The sequence below is a fragment of the Pseudophryne corroboree genome, chromosome 7, assembly GCF_028390025.1.
Source record: "Pseudophryne corroboree isolate aPseCor3 chromosome 7, aPseCor3.hap2, whole genome shotgun sequence".
Taxonomy (NCBI): Eukaryota; Metazoa; Chordata; class Amphibia; order Anura; family Myobatrachidae; genus Pseudophryne; species Pseudophryne corroboree.
The window spans coordinates 210919531-210932449 of record NC_086450.1 but is presented as its reverse complement, the minus strand read 5'-3'; the positions used below and the strand labels follow the sequence as shown (position 1 = coordinate 210932449).

At 48.3% G+C, this 12919-nt stretch overlaps 1 protein-coding gene across 6 annotated transcripts in view; it reads right to left on the bottom strand.

Annotated features, from left to right (window-relative positions):
• Nucleotides 1-12919, bottom strand: part of BIN1 (bridging integrator 1) — a 249497-nt gene that overhangs the window by 43892 nt on the left and 192686 nt on the right. For all 6 annotated transcript variants that reach the window (XM_063933973.1, XM_063933974.1, XM_063933977.1 and 3 more), the window contains one exon: nt 10983-11058. In XM_063933973.1, coding sequence (XP_063790043.1) covers nt 10983-11058 — 76 coding nt within the window. The remainder of the gene's footprint in view (nt 1-10982; nt 11059-12919) is intronic.

Genomic DNA, 12919 nt, shown 5'->3' with positions numbered 1-12919 from the left:
TTTGCCGATTATAACAAATATTGAAATGTATATAGGGCCTGATTCAGAGATGTGCTCTAAAGCATTCACAGCTCCGATCCCGTACACCAGGGGTGGGGAACCTTTTTTCTACCGAGGGCCATTTGGATATTTATTAAAATCCTTCGGGGGCCATACAAAAATTCTCAACGTAAAAAAATAAGAATTTACTCACCGGTAATTCTATTTCTCGTAGTCCGTAGTGGATGCTGGGAACTCCGTAAGGACCATGGGGAATAGCGGGCTCCGAAGGAGGCTGGGCACTCTAGAAAGATCTTAGACTACCTGGTGTGCACTGGCTCCTCCCACTATGACCCTCCTCCAAGCCTCAGTTAGGTACTGTGCCCGGACGAGCGTACACAATAAGGAAGGATTTTGAATCCCGGGTAAGACTCATACCAGCCACACCAATCACACCGTACAACTCGTGATATGAAACACAGTTAACAGTATGAAACAATAGAGCCTCTCAACAGATGGCTCAACAATAACCCGATTTAGTTAACAATAACTATGTACAAGTAATGCAGATAAACCGCACTTGGGATGGGCGCCCAGCATCCACTACGGACTACGAGAAATAGAATTACCGGTGAGTAAATTCTTATTTTCTCTAACGTCCTAGTGGATGCTGGGAACTCCGTAAGGACCATGGGGATTATACCAAAGCTCCCAAACGGGCGGGAGAGTGTGGATGACTCTGCAGCACCGAATGAGAGAACTCCAGGTCCTCCTCAGCCAGGGTATCAAATTTGTAGAATTTTGCAAACGTGTTTTCCCCTGACCAAGTAGCTGCTCGGCAAAGTTGTAAAGCCGAGACCCCTCGGGCAGCCGCCCAAGATGAGCCCACCTTCCTTGTGGAATGGGCATTGACAGATTTTGGCTGTGGCAGGCCTGCCACAGTATGTGCAAGCTGAATTGTACTACAAATCCAACGAGCAATAGTCTGCTTAGAAGCAGGAGCACCCAGCTTGTTGGGTGCATATAGGATAAACAGCGAGTCAGATTTTCTGACTCCAGCCGTCCTGGAAACATATATTTTCAGGGCCCTGACAACGTCTAGCAACTTGGAGTCCTCCAAATCCTTAGTAGCCGCAGGCACCACAATAGGCTGGTTCAGGTGAAACGCTGACACCACCTTAGGGAGAAACTGGGGACGAGTCCTCAATTCTGCCCTATCCATATTGAAAATCAAATAAGGGCTTTTACAAGACAAAGCCGCCAATTCTGATACTCGCCTGGCAGAAGCCAAGGCCAATAACATAACCACCTTCCATGTGAGATATTTCAGATCCACGGTTTTTAGTGGTTCAAACCAATGTGATTTTAAGAAAAACTCAACACCACGTTGAGATCCCAAGGTGCCACAGGAGGCACAAACGGGGGCTGACTATGCAGCACTCCTTTTATAAATGTCTGAACTTCAGGTACTGAAGCTAGTTCTTTTTTGAAAGAAAATCGACAGAGCCGAGATCTGTACCTTAATGGAACCCAATTTTAAGGCCCATAGTCACTCCTGCTTGCAGGAAATGCAGAAATCGACCTAGTTGAAATTCCTCTGTTGGGGCCCTTTCGGCCTCACACCATGCAACATATTTTCGCCATATGCGGTGATAATGAGTTGCTGTAACCTCTTTCCTGGCTTTAGTAAGCGTAGGAATTACTTCCTCCGGAATGCCCTTTTCCTTCAGGATCAACCGCCATGCCGTCAAACGCAGCCGCGGTAAGTCTTGGAACAGACAGGGCCCCTGCTGCCGCAGGTCCTGACTGAGTGGCAGAGGCCATGGGTCCTCTGATATAAATTCTTGAAGTTCTGGGTACCAAGCTCTTCTTGGCCATCCACGAGTATCGTTCTTACTCCTCGCCTTCATATTATTCTCAGTACCTTTGGTATGAGAGGCAGAGGGGAGAACACCTAAACCGACTGGTACACCCACGGTGTTACCAGAGCGTCCATAGCTATCGCCTGAGGGTCCCTTGACCTGGAGCAATATCTTTTATAGCTTTTTGTTAAGGCGGGACGCCATCATGTCCACCTGTGGCCTTTCCCAATTGTGTACAATCCTATTGGAAGACTTCTGGAGGAAGTCCCCATTCTCCCGGGTGGAGGTCGTGTCTGTTGAGAAGATCTGCTTCCCAGTTGTCCACTCCGGGAATGAACACTGCTGACAGTGCTAACACATGATTTTCCGCCTATCGGAGAATCCTTGTGGCTTCTGCCATCGCCATCCTGCTTTTTGTGCCGCCCTGTTGTTTACATGGGCGACTGCCGTGATGTTGTCTGATTGGATCAGTACCGTCTGGTTTTGAAGCAGAGGCCTTGCTGGCCTCAGGGCATTGTAAATGGCCCTCAGATCCAGAATATTTATGTGTAGGGAAATAAACTGACTTGACCAAAGTCCCTGGAAGTTTCTTCCCTATGTGACTGCCCCCCAGCCTCAAAGGCTGGAATCCATGGTCACTAGGACCTAGTCCTGTATGCCGAACCTGCGGCCCTCTTGAAGATGGGCACTCTGCAGCCACCACAGTAGAGATACCCTGGTCCTTGGAGACAGGGTTATCAGCCTATGCATCGGAAGATGCGATCCGGACCACTTGTCCAACAGGTCCCTCTGAAAAGTTCTTGTATGGAACCTGCCTAATGGGATTGCTTCGTAAGAAGCTACCATTTTTCCCAGGACTCGCGTGCAATGATGCACCGCTACCTATTTTGGTTTCAGGAGGTCTCCGACTAGAGATGACAACTCCTTGGCTTTCTCCTCCGGGAGAAACACTATTTCTGGTTTATGTCCAGAACCATCCCCAGGAACAGTAGACGTGTCATAGGAACCAGCTGTGACTTTGGACTGTTTAGAATCCACCTATGCTGTTGTAGCACTTTCCAAAATAGTGCTACCCCGACTACCAACTGCTCCTTGGACCTCGCCCTTATAACGAGATTGTCCAAGTACGGGATAATTACAACTCCCTTTTTTTGAAGGAGTATCATCATTTCGGCCATTACCTTGATAAAACACCGTCGGTGCCATGTACAGTCCAAACGGCAGTGTCTGGACTTGGTAATGGTAATCATGTACCACAAATCTGAGGTACTCCTGGCGAGGATGGTAAATGGGGACATGCAGGTAAGCATCCTTGATGTCCCGGGATACCATGTAATCCCCCTCGTCCAGGCTTGCAATAACCGCCCTGAGCGATTCCATCTTGAACTTGAATTTTTTTATGTTCAAGGATTTTAAATATAAAATGGGTCACACCGAACCATGCGGTTTCGGTACCCCAACCCGTGTGGAATAGTAACCCCGTCCTTGTTGAAGTAGGGGCACCTTGAGTATTACCTGCTGGGAATACCGCTTATTAATTGCCTCTAGCACAGCCTCCCTGCCTGAGGGAGTTGTCAGCAAGGCATATTTTAGGAAACGGCTGGGGGGAGACATCTCTAATTCCAGCTTGTACCCCTGAAATACTACTTGGAAGAAACAGGGATCCACCTGTGAGCGAGCCCACTAATTGCTGAAATTTTTGAGGCGGCCCCCCACCGTACCTGGCTACACCTGTGGAGCACCCGCGTCATGGTGTGTACTCACAGGAGGCGGGGGAAGAATCTTGATTCTGGGAACAGGCTGACTGGTGCAGCTTTTTCCCTCTACCCTTGTCTCTGTACAGAAAGGAAGCGCCATTTGACCCGCTTGCTTTTCTGAAGCCGAAAGGACTTTTCTGTGAGGAAACCTGAGGTAAAATTATTTCTTCCCAGCAGCTGCTGTGGATACGAGGTCCCAGAGACCATCCCCAAATAATTCCTCACCCTTATAAGGCTCTCTATGCGCTTTTTAAGTCAGCATCACCTGTCCAGTGACAGGTCTCTAATACCCTCCTGACAGAATGGACATTACATTTATTTTGGATGCCAGCCGGCAAAATATCCCTCTGTGCATCCCCCATATATAAGACAACGTCTTTAATATGTTTTTATGTTTGCCAACTATTATCCCTGTTTGACAGGGTCACCAACCACGCTGCAGCAGCACTATCTGCAGGTCTCAGTCTAGTACCTGAGTGTGTAAATACAGACTTCAGGATAGCCTCCTGTTTTTTATCAACAGGTACCTATTAAAGTGGCCGTATCCTAAGACGGCAGTGCCACCTTTTTTGACAAACGTGTGAGCGCCTTATCCACCCTAGGGGATATCTCCCAGCGTAACTTATCCTCCTGGCGGGAAAGGGTACGCCATCAGTAACTTTTTTATAAATTACCAGTTTCTTAACGGGGGAACCCACGCTTTTCACACACTTCATTTATTCATCTGATGGGGGAACACAACACTGCCTGTTTTTTCTCCCCAAACCTAAAACCCATTATTAGAGGTTAAAGTCAGAAATGTATAACACATTTTTTTATTGCCGGATTGGATTGTGTATATGTCTCCACCTTGTCGACACTGGAGTCAGACTCCGTGTCGACATCTGTGTCTGCCATCTGAGAGAGCGGGCGTTTTTGAGCCCCTGATGGCCTTTGAGACGCCTGGGCAGGCGCGGGCTGCGAAGCCGGCTGTCCCACAGCTGTTACGTCATCCACCCTTTTATGTAAGGAGTTGACACTGTCGGTTAATACCTTTTACCTCTCTATCCACTCTGGTGTCGGCCCCACAGGGGGCGACATCACATATATCGGCCTCTGTTCCGTCACCATATAAGCCTCCTCATTCAACATGTCGACACAGCCGTACCGACACACCGCAGACACACAGGGAATGCTCTAAACGAGGACAGGACCCACAAAAGCCCTTTGGGGGGACAGAGTGAGAGTATGCCAGCACACACCAGAGCGCTATATACTGCAGGGACTAACTGAGTTATGTCCCCTATAGCTTTATATCTATATATATAATGTATACTGCGCCTAAATTTTGTGCCCCCTCTCTCTTTTTTTAACCCTTGTAGACTGCAGGGGAGAGCCAGGGAGCTTCCCTCCAACGGAGCTGTGAGGGAAAATGGCGCCAGTGTGCTGAGGAGATAGGCTCCGCCCCTTTTTCGCGGCCTATTCTCCCGTTTTTTATGGACTTCTGGCAGGGGTATTTACCTCATATATAGCCCCTGGGGCTATATATTGAGGTATTTTTGCCAGCCAAGGTGTTTTTATTGCTGCCTCAGGGCGCCCCCCCCCAGCGCCCTGCACCCTCAGTGACCGGAGTATGAAGTGTGTGAGAGGAGCAATGGCGCACAGCTGCAGTGCTGTGCGCTACCTTGGTGAAGACTGAGTCTTCATGCCGCCGATTTTCCGGACCATCTTCTTGCTTCTGGCTCTGTAAGGGGGACGGCGGCGCGGCTCCGGGACCGAACATCAAGGCTGGGCCTGCGGTCGATCCCTCTGGAGCTAATGGTGTCCAGTAGCCTAAGAAGCCCAATCCGGCTGCAAGCAGGCGAGTTCGCTTCTTCTCCCCTTAGTCCCTCGCTGCAGTGAGCCTGTTGCCAGCAGGTCTCACTGAAAAGAACAAATTCTAAGACTATAACTTTCTAAGAGCTCAGGAGAGCCCCTAGTGTGCATCCAACCTCGGCCGGGCACAAAATCTAACTGAGGCTTGGAGGAGGGTCATAGTGGGAGGAGCCAGTGCACACCAGGTAGTCTAAGATCTTTCTAGAGTGCCCAGCCTCCTTCGGAGCCCGCTATTCCCCATGGTCCTTACGGAGTTCCCAGCATCCACTAGGACGTTAGAGAAATTACCCTGCCCCCCAGTAGGTCTGCCCCTAAGAGGTACTGTGTGTGTGCGCGCCAGAGGCGCGCTCGCCAAAAAAATGGGTGTGGCCAGTTAAAATGGGACGTGATACACATATGCCCCCAATAGTGCAGTGCCAGATCCACAATTGCCCCCACAGTGCCAGGTATACAAATGCCCCCCCACAGTGCCAGGTATACAAATGCCCCCCACAGTGCCAGGTATACAAATGCCCCCCCACAGTGCCAGGTATACAGATGCCCCCACAGTGCCACGTATACAGATGCCCCTCACAGTGCCACGTATACAGATGCCCCTCAGTGCCAGGTATACAAATGCCCCCCCACAGTGCCAGGTATACAAATGCCCCCCCACAGTGCCAGGTATACAGATGCCCCTCACAGTGCCAGGTATACAGATGCCCCCACAGTGCCAGGTATACAGATGCCCCCACAGTGCCAGGTATACAGGTGCCCCCACAGTGCCAGGTATACAGATGCCCCCCACAGTGCCAGGTATACAAATGCCCCCCCACAGTGCCAGGTATACAAATGCCCCCCCACAGTGCCAGGTATACAAATGCCCCCCCACAGTGCCAGGTATACAAATGCCCCCCCCCCCCACAGTGCCAGGTATACAGATGCCCCTCACAGTGCCAGGTATGCAGATGCCCCCACAGTGCCAGGTATACAGATGCCCCCACAGTGCCAGGTATACAGATGTCCCCACAGTGCCAGGTATACAAATGCCCCCCCCCCACCCCCCACCCCCGTGCTGCTTACCGCTGCTTACTGCTCCTTTCGGCGGGACACTGAGGTGAGCGCGGCTATGTTGGGCGGCGGCGTGTAGGACTTGAAACCAGCCGCCGGTTCGAGAGTCAGAGCTCGCGGACCGGCAGCCGCAGCTCCTGATTGGCTGCTGGTCCGCGAGCTCTGATTGTCTCACGAACCGGCGGCTGGTTTCAAGTCCTGCACGCCGACGCCGCCACCCGACATAGCCGCGCTCTCCTCCCTGTCCTGACAGCCGAGACACGCTGCCGCCGGACTGAGCGGCGGCGTGTCTCACTGAGAGAAGCGGGTGGGCCGGAGGTTCCCCACCCCTGCCGTACACAGTGGATGTGTGAAAATATGGTAAATGTAGCTGCCTGGAAATGGACTGAGACGTCCACCAGCAGCGGGCTTGCAAGTATCAACATCTGCATACAAACACGCAGCGATGCTTGCAGAACCTCCAATAATCTACCATCATGCAGAGAGAACATTAGAACCGAGACACTGGAGCCATGTTTTCTGCATACGAGATCGCAGCTGCAGTCAGAGACACACCACAAACACACTTGTGTTTTGTTACCACACCCCTTAACCACCCCCAATCGGAGCAACTGTTAATCACTTTGTGAATAAATCTTCACTGCAAGTGACATGGCACAGGCACCTTGGCACATGTGCAGTGTGAAGCATGTGTAGTCGGATGATAATCACGTAACTGCGTAAACATCGTCATTGTGTACATCACTTCACTCATATACATGAGCTTGAGTAAGACGCAAAAGGTTACATTATTAATTTAAAGTATATATTTATATTTTATTTATTACGTTATTTCTATAGCATACACATACAGATGTGTTCACATACATCTTGGCTATATCCCGCCATGTATGGCACGGTTTTGCATGCCATAGACTCAGAGATTTAGCCATGCCTTGTGATTTTTCTTAATTTGCTTCTTTAATATGTTACTTTATACATATTCTATTATGGCAAACAAAAATGTTAAAATCCATCCACTCGCTACTCGTGATAAACAGCTTAGCCGTGTTTTGCATGTTGTGCCAAATTGAGCAAAATAGCAAGTAAGTGGACACATCTGCATTATGCAGCACTTTACAGAGAATTGATATCCCTGCCCAGTGGAACTTACCATATATATTCCCTACCACATGGACACACATACACAGTAGAGTACATTTCTGCCAGAAGCCGAGAAACCCACCAGAAATTTCTTTTTTTTTTTTAGATGAAACCCACAGAAACATGGAGAGAACATGGAGAGAACATACAAACCCTCTGCATATAAGTGCAGACAAACAATGGCAGTTGCTCGGTCATTCCTGGAGATAATTATATATCAGGTGCTAGAAAGGGGGAGGGGTCACAGACAAACAACAGACAGAGAGGGGAGGGGGTGCAAATCCCCACCCCTAAATTTCCCCCCCAGCACACTAAAAATTACCTGTAACCATACATATAGGTTCAGGTATGGTTACAAGTAATTCTTAGTGTGCTGGGGGGAAATTTAAGGGTGGGGATTTGCCCCCTCCCCTCTCTGTCCTCTGCATATAAGGCCTTTGTCGAGAACGGACCTAATTTTTATGAGGAAGTAATATTCCATCATGTTCTGGCCTGCCAGACACTAGCCGTTTCTCACCAGCTGGAGACCCATAGGTCACCCATGACTCCATTAAATGAACATATTTATTCTGCTGGAATAGACATCTAAGACATCCGATTACAGATCGTGTATAAAGTCCTGACTGATGTCAGTCACAAAATATTGTTCTAAAACAAACGCACCCAACAGCCACAGACCTTGTCATTTCATTTTCTTAACCCGAAAATGTACAGCTGGAACCTCTTACACAGAACATTAATCTTATACATGTGTTTGGTGTGGCTTCTAGTTAGTAAAAAGTTCTATGTACACAGAGCTAGAGAAGATGCTAGTGTTTTACGGGCTTGTAGTAAGCAAGCTTGGGAAAGTGAAAAACTGGACAGAGTAAAAGTAACAACCAATCAGCTCCTGTCTTTTTTCACACACAGGGGTCTATTTACTAAGCCTTGGATGGAGATAAAGTGGCCAGAGATAAAGTACCAGCCAATCAGCTCCTAGCTGCCATGCCACAGGCTCGGTTTGAAAAATGACAGTTAAGGAGGTGATTGGCTGGTACTTTATCTCCGGCCACTTTATCTCCATTTGGGGCTTAGTAAAAAGACCCCATAGTCTGTAACATGCCTGTCACTATACTGACGCCGGGATCCCGAACGATGACAGAACACCCATAAACCCCCGTCCTGGTAATCTAGAAGCCGGGATCCCGCCGTCGGTATGGTGACAGACGGTCTCCCAACTGCTGGTCACACAAACCCAACCCCTTTAACAGGTGTATTCAACATGCGGCCCTCCATCCGTTGTGGAACTACACATCCCAGCATGCTCTGCCACAGTTTTAGAATTCTCTATCAGCAAGACTGTGGCATGGCATGCTGGGAAGTGTAGTTTCAAAACAGCTGGAGAGTCAAACGTTGCATACCCCTGCCAGGCTTTTGCATACAGTGATTTTATGTCTTACTGTCAACCCCTTAACATTCTGCAGTGCTTGTAAAATGAGAGAATACAGCTTTAGCACAGATCCTCTATAGCAAGGGTTCTAGAATTTCACCCATTGTTTACAAATAGTATACATCCAATTTGTGGCCTGAACACATATTCATACGAAAGCAACCTTTAATGTTTACCCATCGCCAACACACAGCAAAGGCAGCTATCAATGACACCTTACACAGCAGATGATGTAATTATTATCAATAATGGGGGTCATTCGGAGTTGATCATAGCTGTGCTAAATTTAGCACATCTACGATCATTCACACTGACATGCGGGGGGACGCCCAGCACAGGGCTAGTCCGCCCCGCATGTCAGTGCCCCCCCCCCGCAGAAGTGCAAAGGCATCGCACAGCGGCGATGCCTTTGCACTTCCAGAGTAGCTCCCGCCAGCGCAGCTTTAGCGTGCTGACCAAGAGCTACACATCGCTCCCCGGCCCGCAGCGGCTGCGTGTGACGTCATGCAGCTGCTGCGGCCCGCCCCCCGTTCGGTCCGGCCACGCCTGCGTTGGCCGGACCGCTCCCACGAAACGGCGGCCAAACGCCGCCGTTCCGCCCCCTCCCACCCAGCGATCGCCTCTGCCTGTCAATCAGGCAGAGACGATCGCAGCCCTGCTACGGCCTTCTGGCATGCGCCGGCGCACTACGGCGCATGCGCAGTAGGGACCCGTTCGCTCAGTTGCGACAAATATTTTATAAGAAGTATGTTTTTTTTTAGATTGAGACAAGTTTATTTATAATGTTATTATGCGAGGACATACCCTTAAAAGAAACTTCACAGTTTGTGACTGGACAGTGTTGGAAGCAGAGGTGCACCTCTTTTATAGGCAGTAATGACTTCATTTGGTGCTTCTAAGAAAGTGAACAGGCTGTAGCCCGACCTCAATAGCACAGGTAATTCTCATGTCATGCTTACTACACACAGAGCATGTTATTACTGACAATCCCTTTTAGAAATTACAAAGTATTTTATTAGCTATTAATAGAGTCCATGGGGGGAATCCATTACGGGCAAATGATTTTTCAACAGTATCTGCACTTCACAGCAGCACAAAACTGCTTGCACCTCCATAGGGGTCTATTCAATTGAAGTCGGAACTGCCATTTAGTCGGAAAGACGGCAGTTTCCGATTTTTTTAGGTTGAATCATAATTCAACCTATTCAACGGGGTTGCCGTTTTTTCGACTTGTGGATCGGCGGATTAGATGTGGATCCACGTGTTTTGTCAGATTAGTGGCCAAATCCGACAGATTTTTGGTCTGTTTTCGACAATATCAATCTGACTTTTAAAAAAAGTCGGATTGACATTGTCGAACACAGCCAAAACCTGTTGGATTTGGCCTCAAATTGAATACTGAACGGTCGGATCCTTTCTGTCGGAAAAGGATCCGACATCAATTGAATAGAGCCGATTGGGTGCAAGCAGTTTTGTGCGAATTTGGGTTTCGGCCCTGCGAAGGCTGCAAGATGTGGTATTGTTTCTGGTGTTTAAACGCTGCAGCAATTGCAATTTGCACCCTTCATCTCTAATTGAATTCCTCCCCAAAACCTAATGTACATATTGAAATTCTCTACAATCACAACTTTTTATCTTAAACAGCTACATTTTTTTTATATGCCCTATATTATTATTATTAGTATTGTTTTTTTATTTATAAATTGTCACAAAATGTCAGTAGTGCAATACAATAGCTTTTACCTCCATGTTTGCAAACATACGTAGTACAGTACTGCTTTTATATAAGCCACATTGTAGTTAGAGGCAGTAGCCTTTCCACAAAGCCCATGACTGCCACAGATTTTCTACCCAATAAACAGGTCACACAGAATGCATTAAGCTTAGAAACAGCTGCAATCTCCTTACCTTACTCATTTCTTTATGGAAGTTCTCCTCCAATCCAGCAATACTCTGGAATGTGTTGACATAGAAACCAACACGGCTGCCAAACAAACATAAACATTATCCGTCATTTCTCCCCAATGGCTGATCCTCAAATTTCTGAGCGTTTACGGCTGTTCAGGATCATTACTTGTGTCATCTCTGGGTCACCTGTCATTACTATTTAATAGTTTCTAATATAATAATAATAATCCTTTTAATCTGTACCTTTTTTATGGCTTGCAATTTCAGAAGTACTCAAAGTCCAAAGCAAAGATGAACAATACAAAAAATACATTGATTTATATTTTATGATCTCTAGCTCACTCCAATCCACCACCACTGCTGTCTATCACGGAGGCACAAGGGCCCTCATTCCGAGTTGATCGCTCGCTGCCGGTTTTTGCAGCACAGCGATCAGGTTACTATTGCGCATGCACCACAATGTGCACGCGCGTCGTACGGGTACAAACAGCATCGTTGCTGTGCAATGCTTCTAGCGAAGAATCCATTCGCACAACCGACCGCAAGGAGATTGACAGGAAGAAGGCGTTCATGGGTGTCAACTGACCGTTTTCTGGTAGTGGTAGGGAAAACGCAGGAGTGTCCAGGCGTTTGCAGGGTGGGTGTCGGACGTCAATTCCGGGACCGGACCAGGCTGAAGTGATTGCAAGGGCTGAGTAAGTTCAGACCTACTCAGAAACTGCAAAAAAACATTTTCGTCCCGCTCGGCTACACATGCGATCCCACACTTGCAAAGCGAAAATACACTCCCCCGTGGGCGGTGACTATCTGATCGCTGCTCTGCAAAAAAATAAGATTTTACTCACCGGTAAATCTATTTCTCGTAGTCCGTAGTGGATGCTGGGACTCCGTAAGGACCATGGGGAATAGCGGCTCCGCAGGAGACTGGGCACAACTAAAGAAAGCTTTAGGACTACCTGGTGTGCACTGGCTCCTCCCTCTATGACCCTCCTCCAGACCTCAGTTAGGATACTGTGCCCGGAAGAGCTGACACAATAAGGAAGGATTTTGAATCCCGGGTAAGACTCATACCAGCCACACCAATCACACCGTATAACCCGTGATACTATACCCAGTTAACAGTATGAAATATAACTGAGCCTCTCAACAGATGGCTCAACAATAACCCTTTAGTTAAGCAATAACTATAAACAAGTATTGCAGACAATCCGCACTTGGGATGGGCGCCCAGCATCCACTACGGACTACGAGAAATAGATTAACCGGTGAGTAAAATCTTATTTTCTCTAACGTCCTAAGTGGATGCTGGGACTCCGTAAGGACCATGGGGATTATACCAAAGCTCCCAAACGGGCGGGAGAGTGCGGATGACTCTGCAGCACCGAATGAGCAAACTCTAGGTCCTCCTCAGCCAGGGTATCAAACTTGTAGACTGTTGCAAAAATGTTTGAACCCGACCAAGTAACAGCTCGGCAAAGTTTTAAAGCCGAGACCCCTCGGGCAGCCGCCCAAGAAGAGCCCACTTTCCTCGTGGAATGGGCTTTTACAGATTTAGGGTGCGGCAGTCCAGCCGCAGCATGTGCAAGTTGAATCGTGCTACAGATCCAGCGAGCAATAGTCTGCTTAGAAGCAGGAGCACCCAGCTTGTTGGGTGCATACAGGATAAATAGCGAGTCAGTTTTCCTGACTCCAGCCGTCCTGGAACATATACTTTTCAGGGCCCTGACTACGTCCAGTAACTTGGAATCCTCCAAGTCCCAAGTAGCCGCAGGCACCACAATAGGTTGGTTCACATGAAAAACTGCTACCACCTTAGGAAGGAATTGGGAACGAGTCCTCAATTCCGCCTTATCCATATAAAATACAGATAAGGGCTTTTGTATGACAAAGCTGCCAATTCTGATACACGCCTGGCCGACGCCAAGGCCCACAGCATG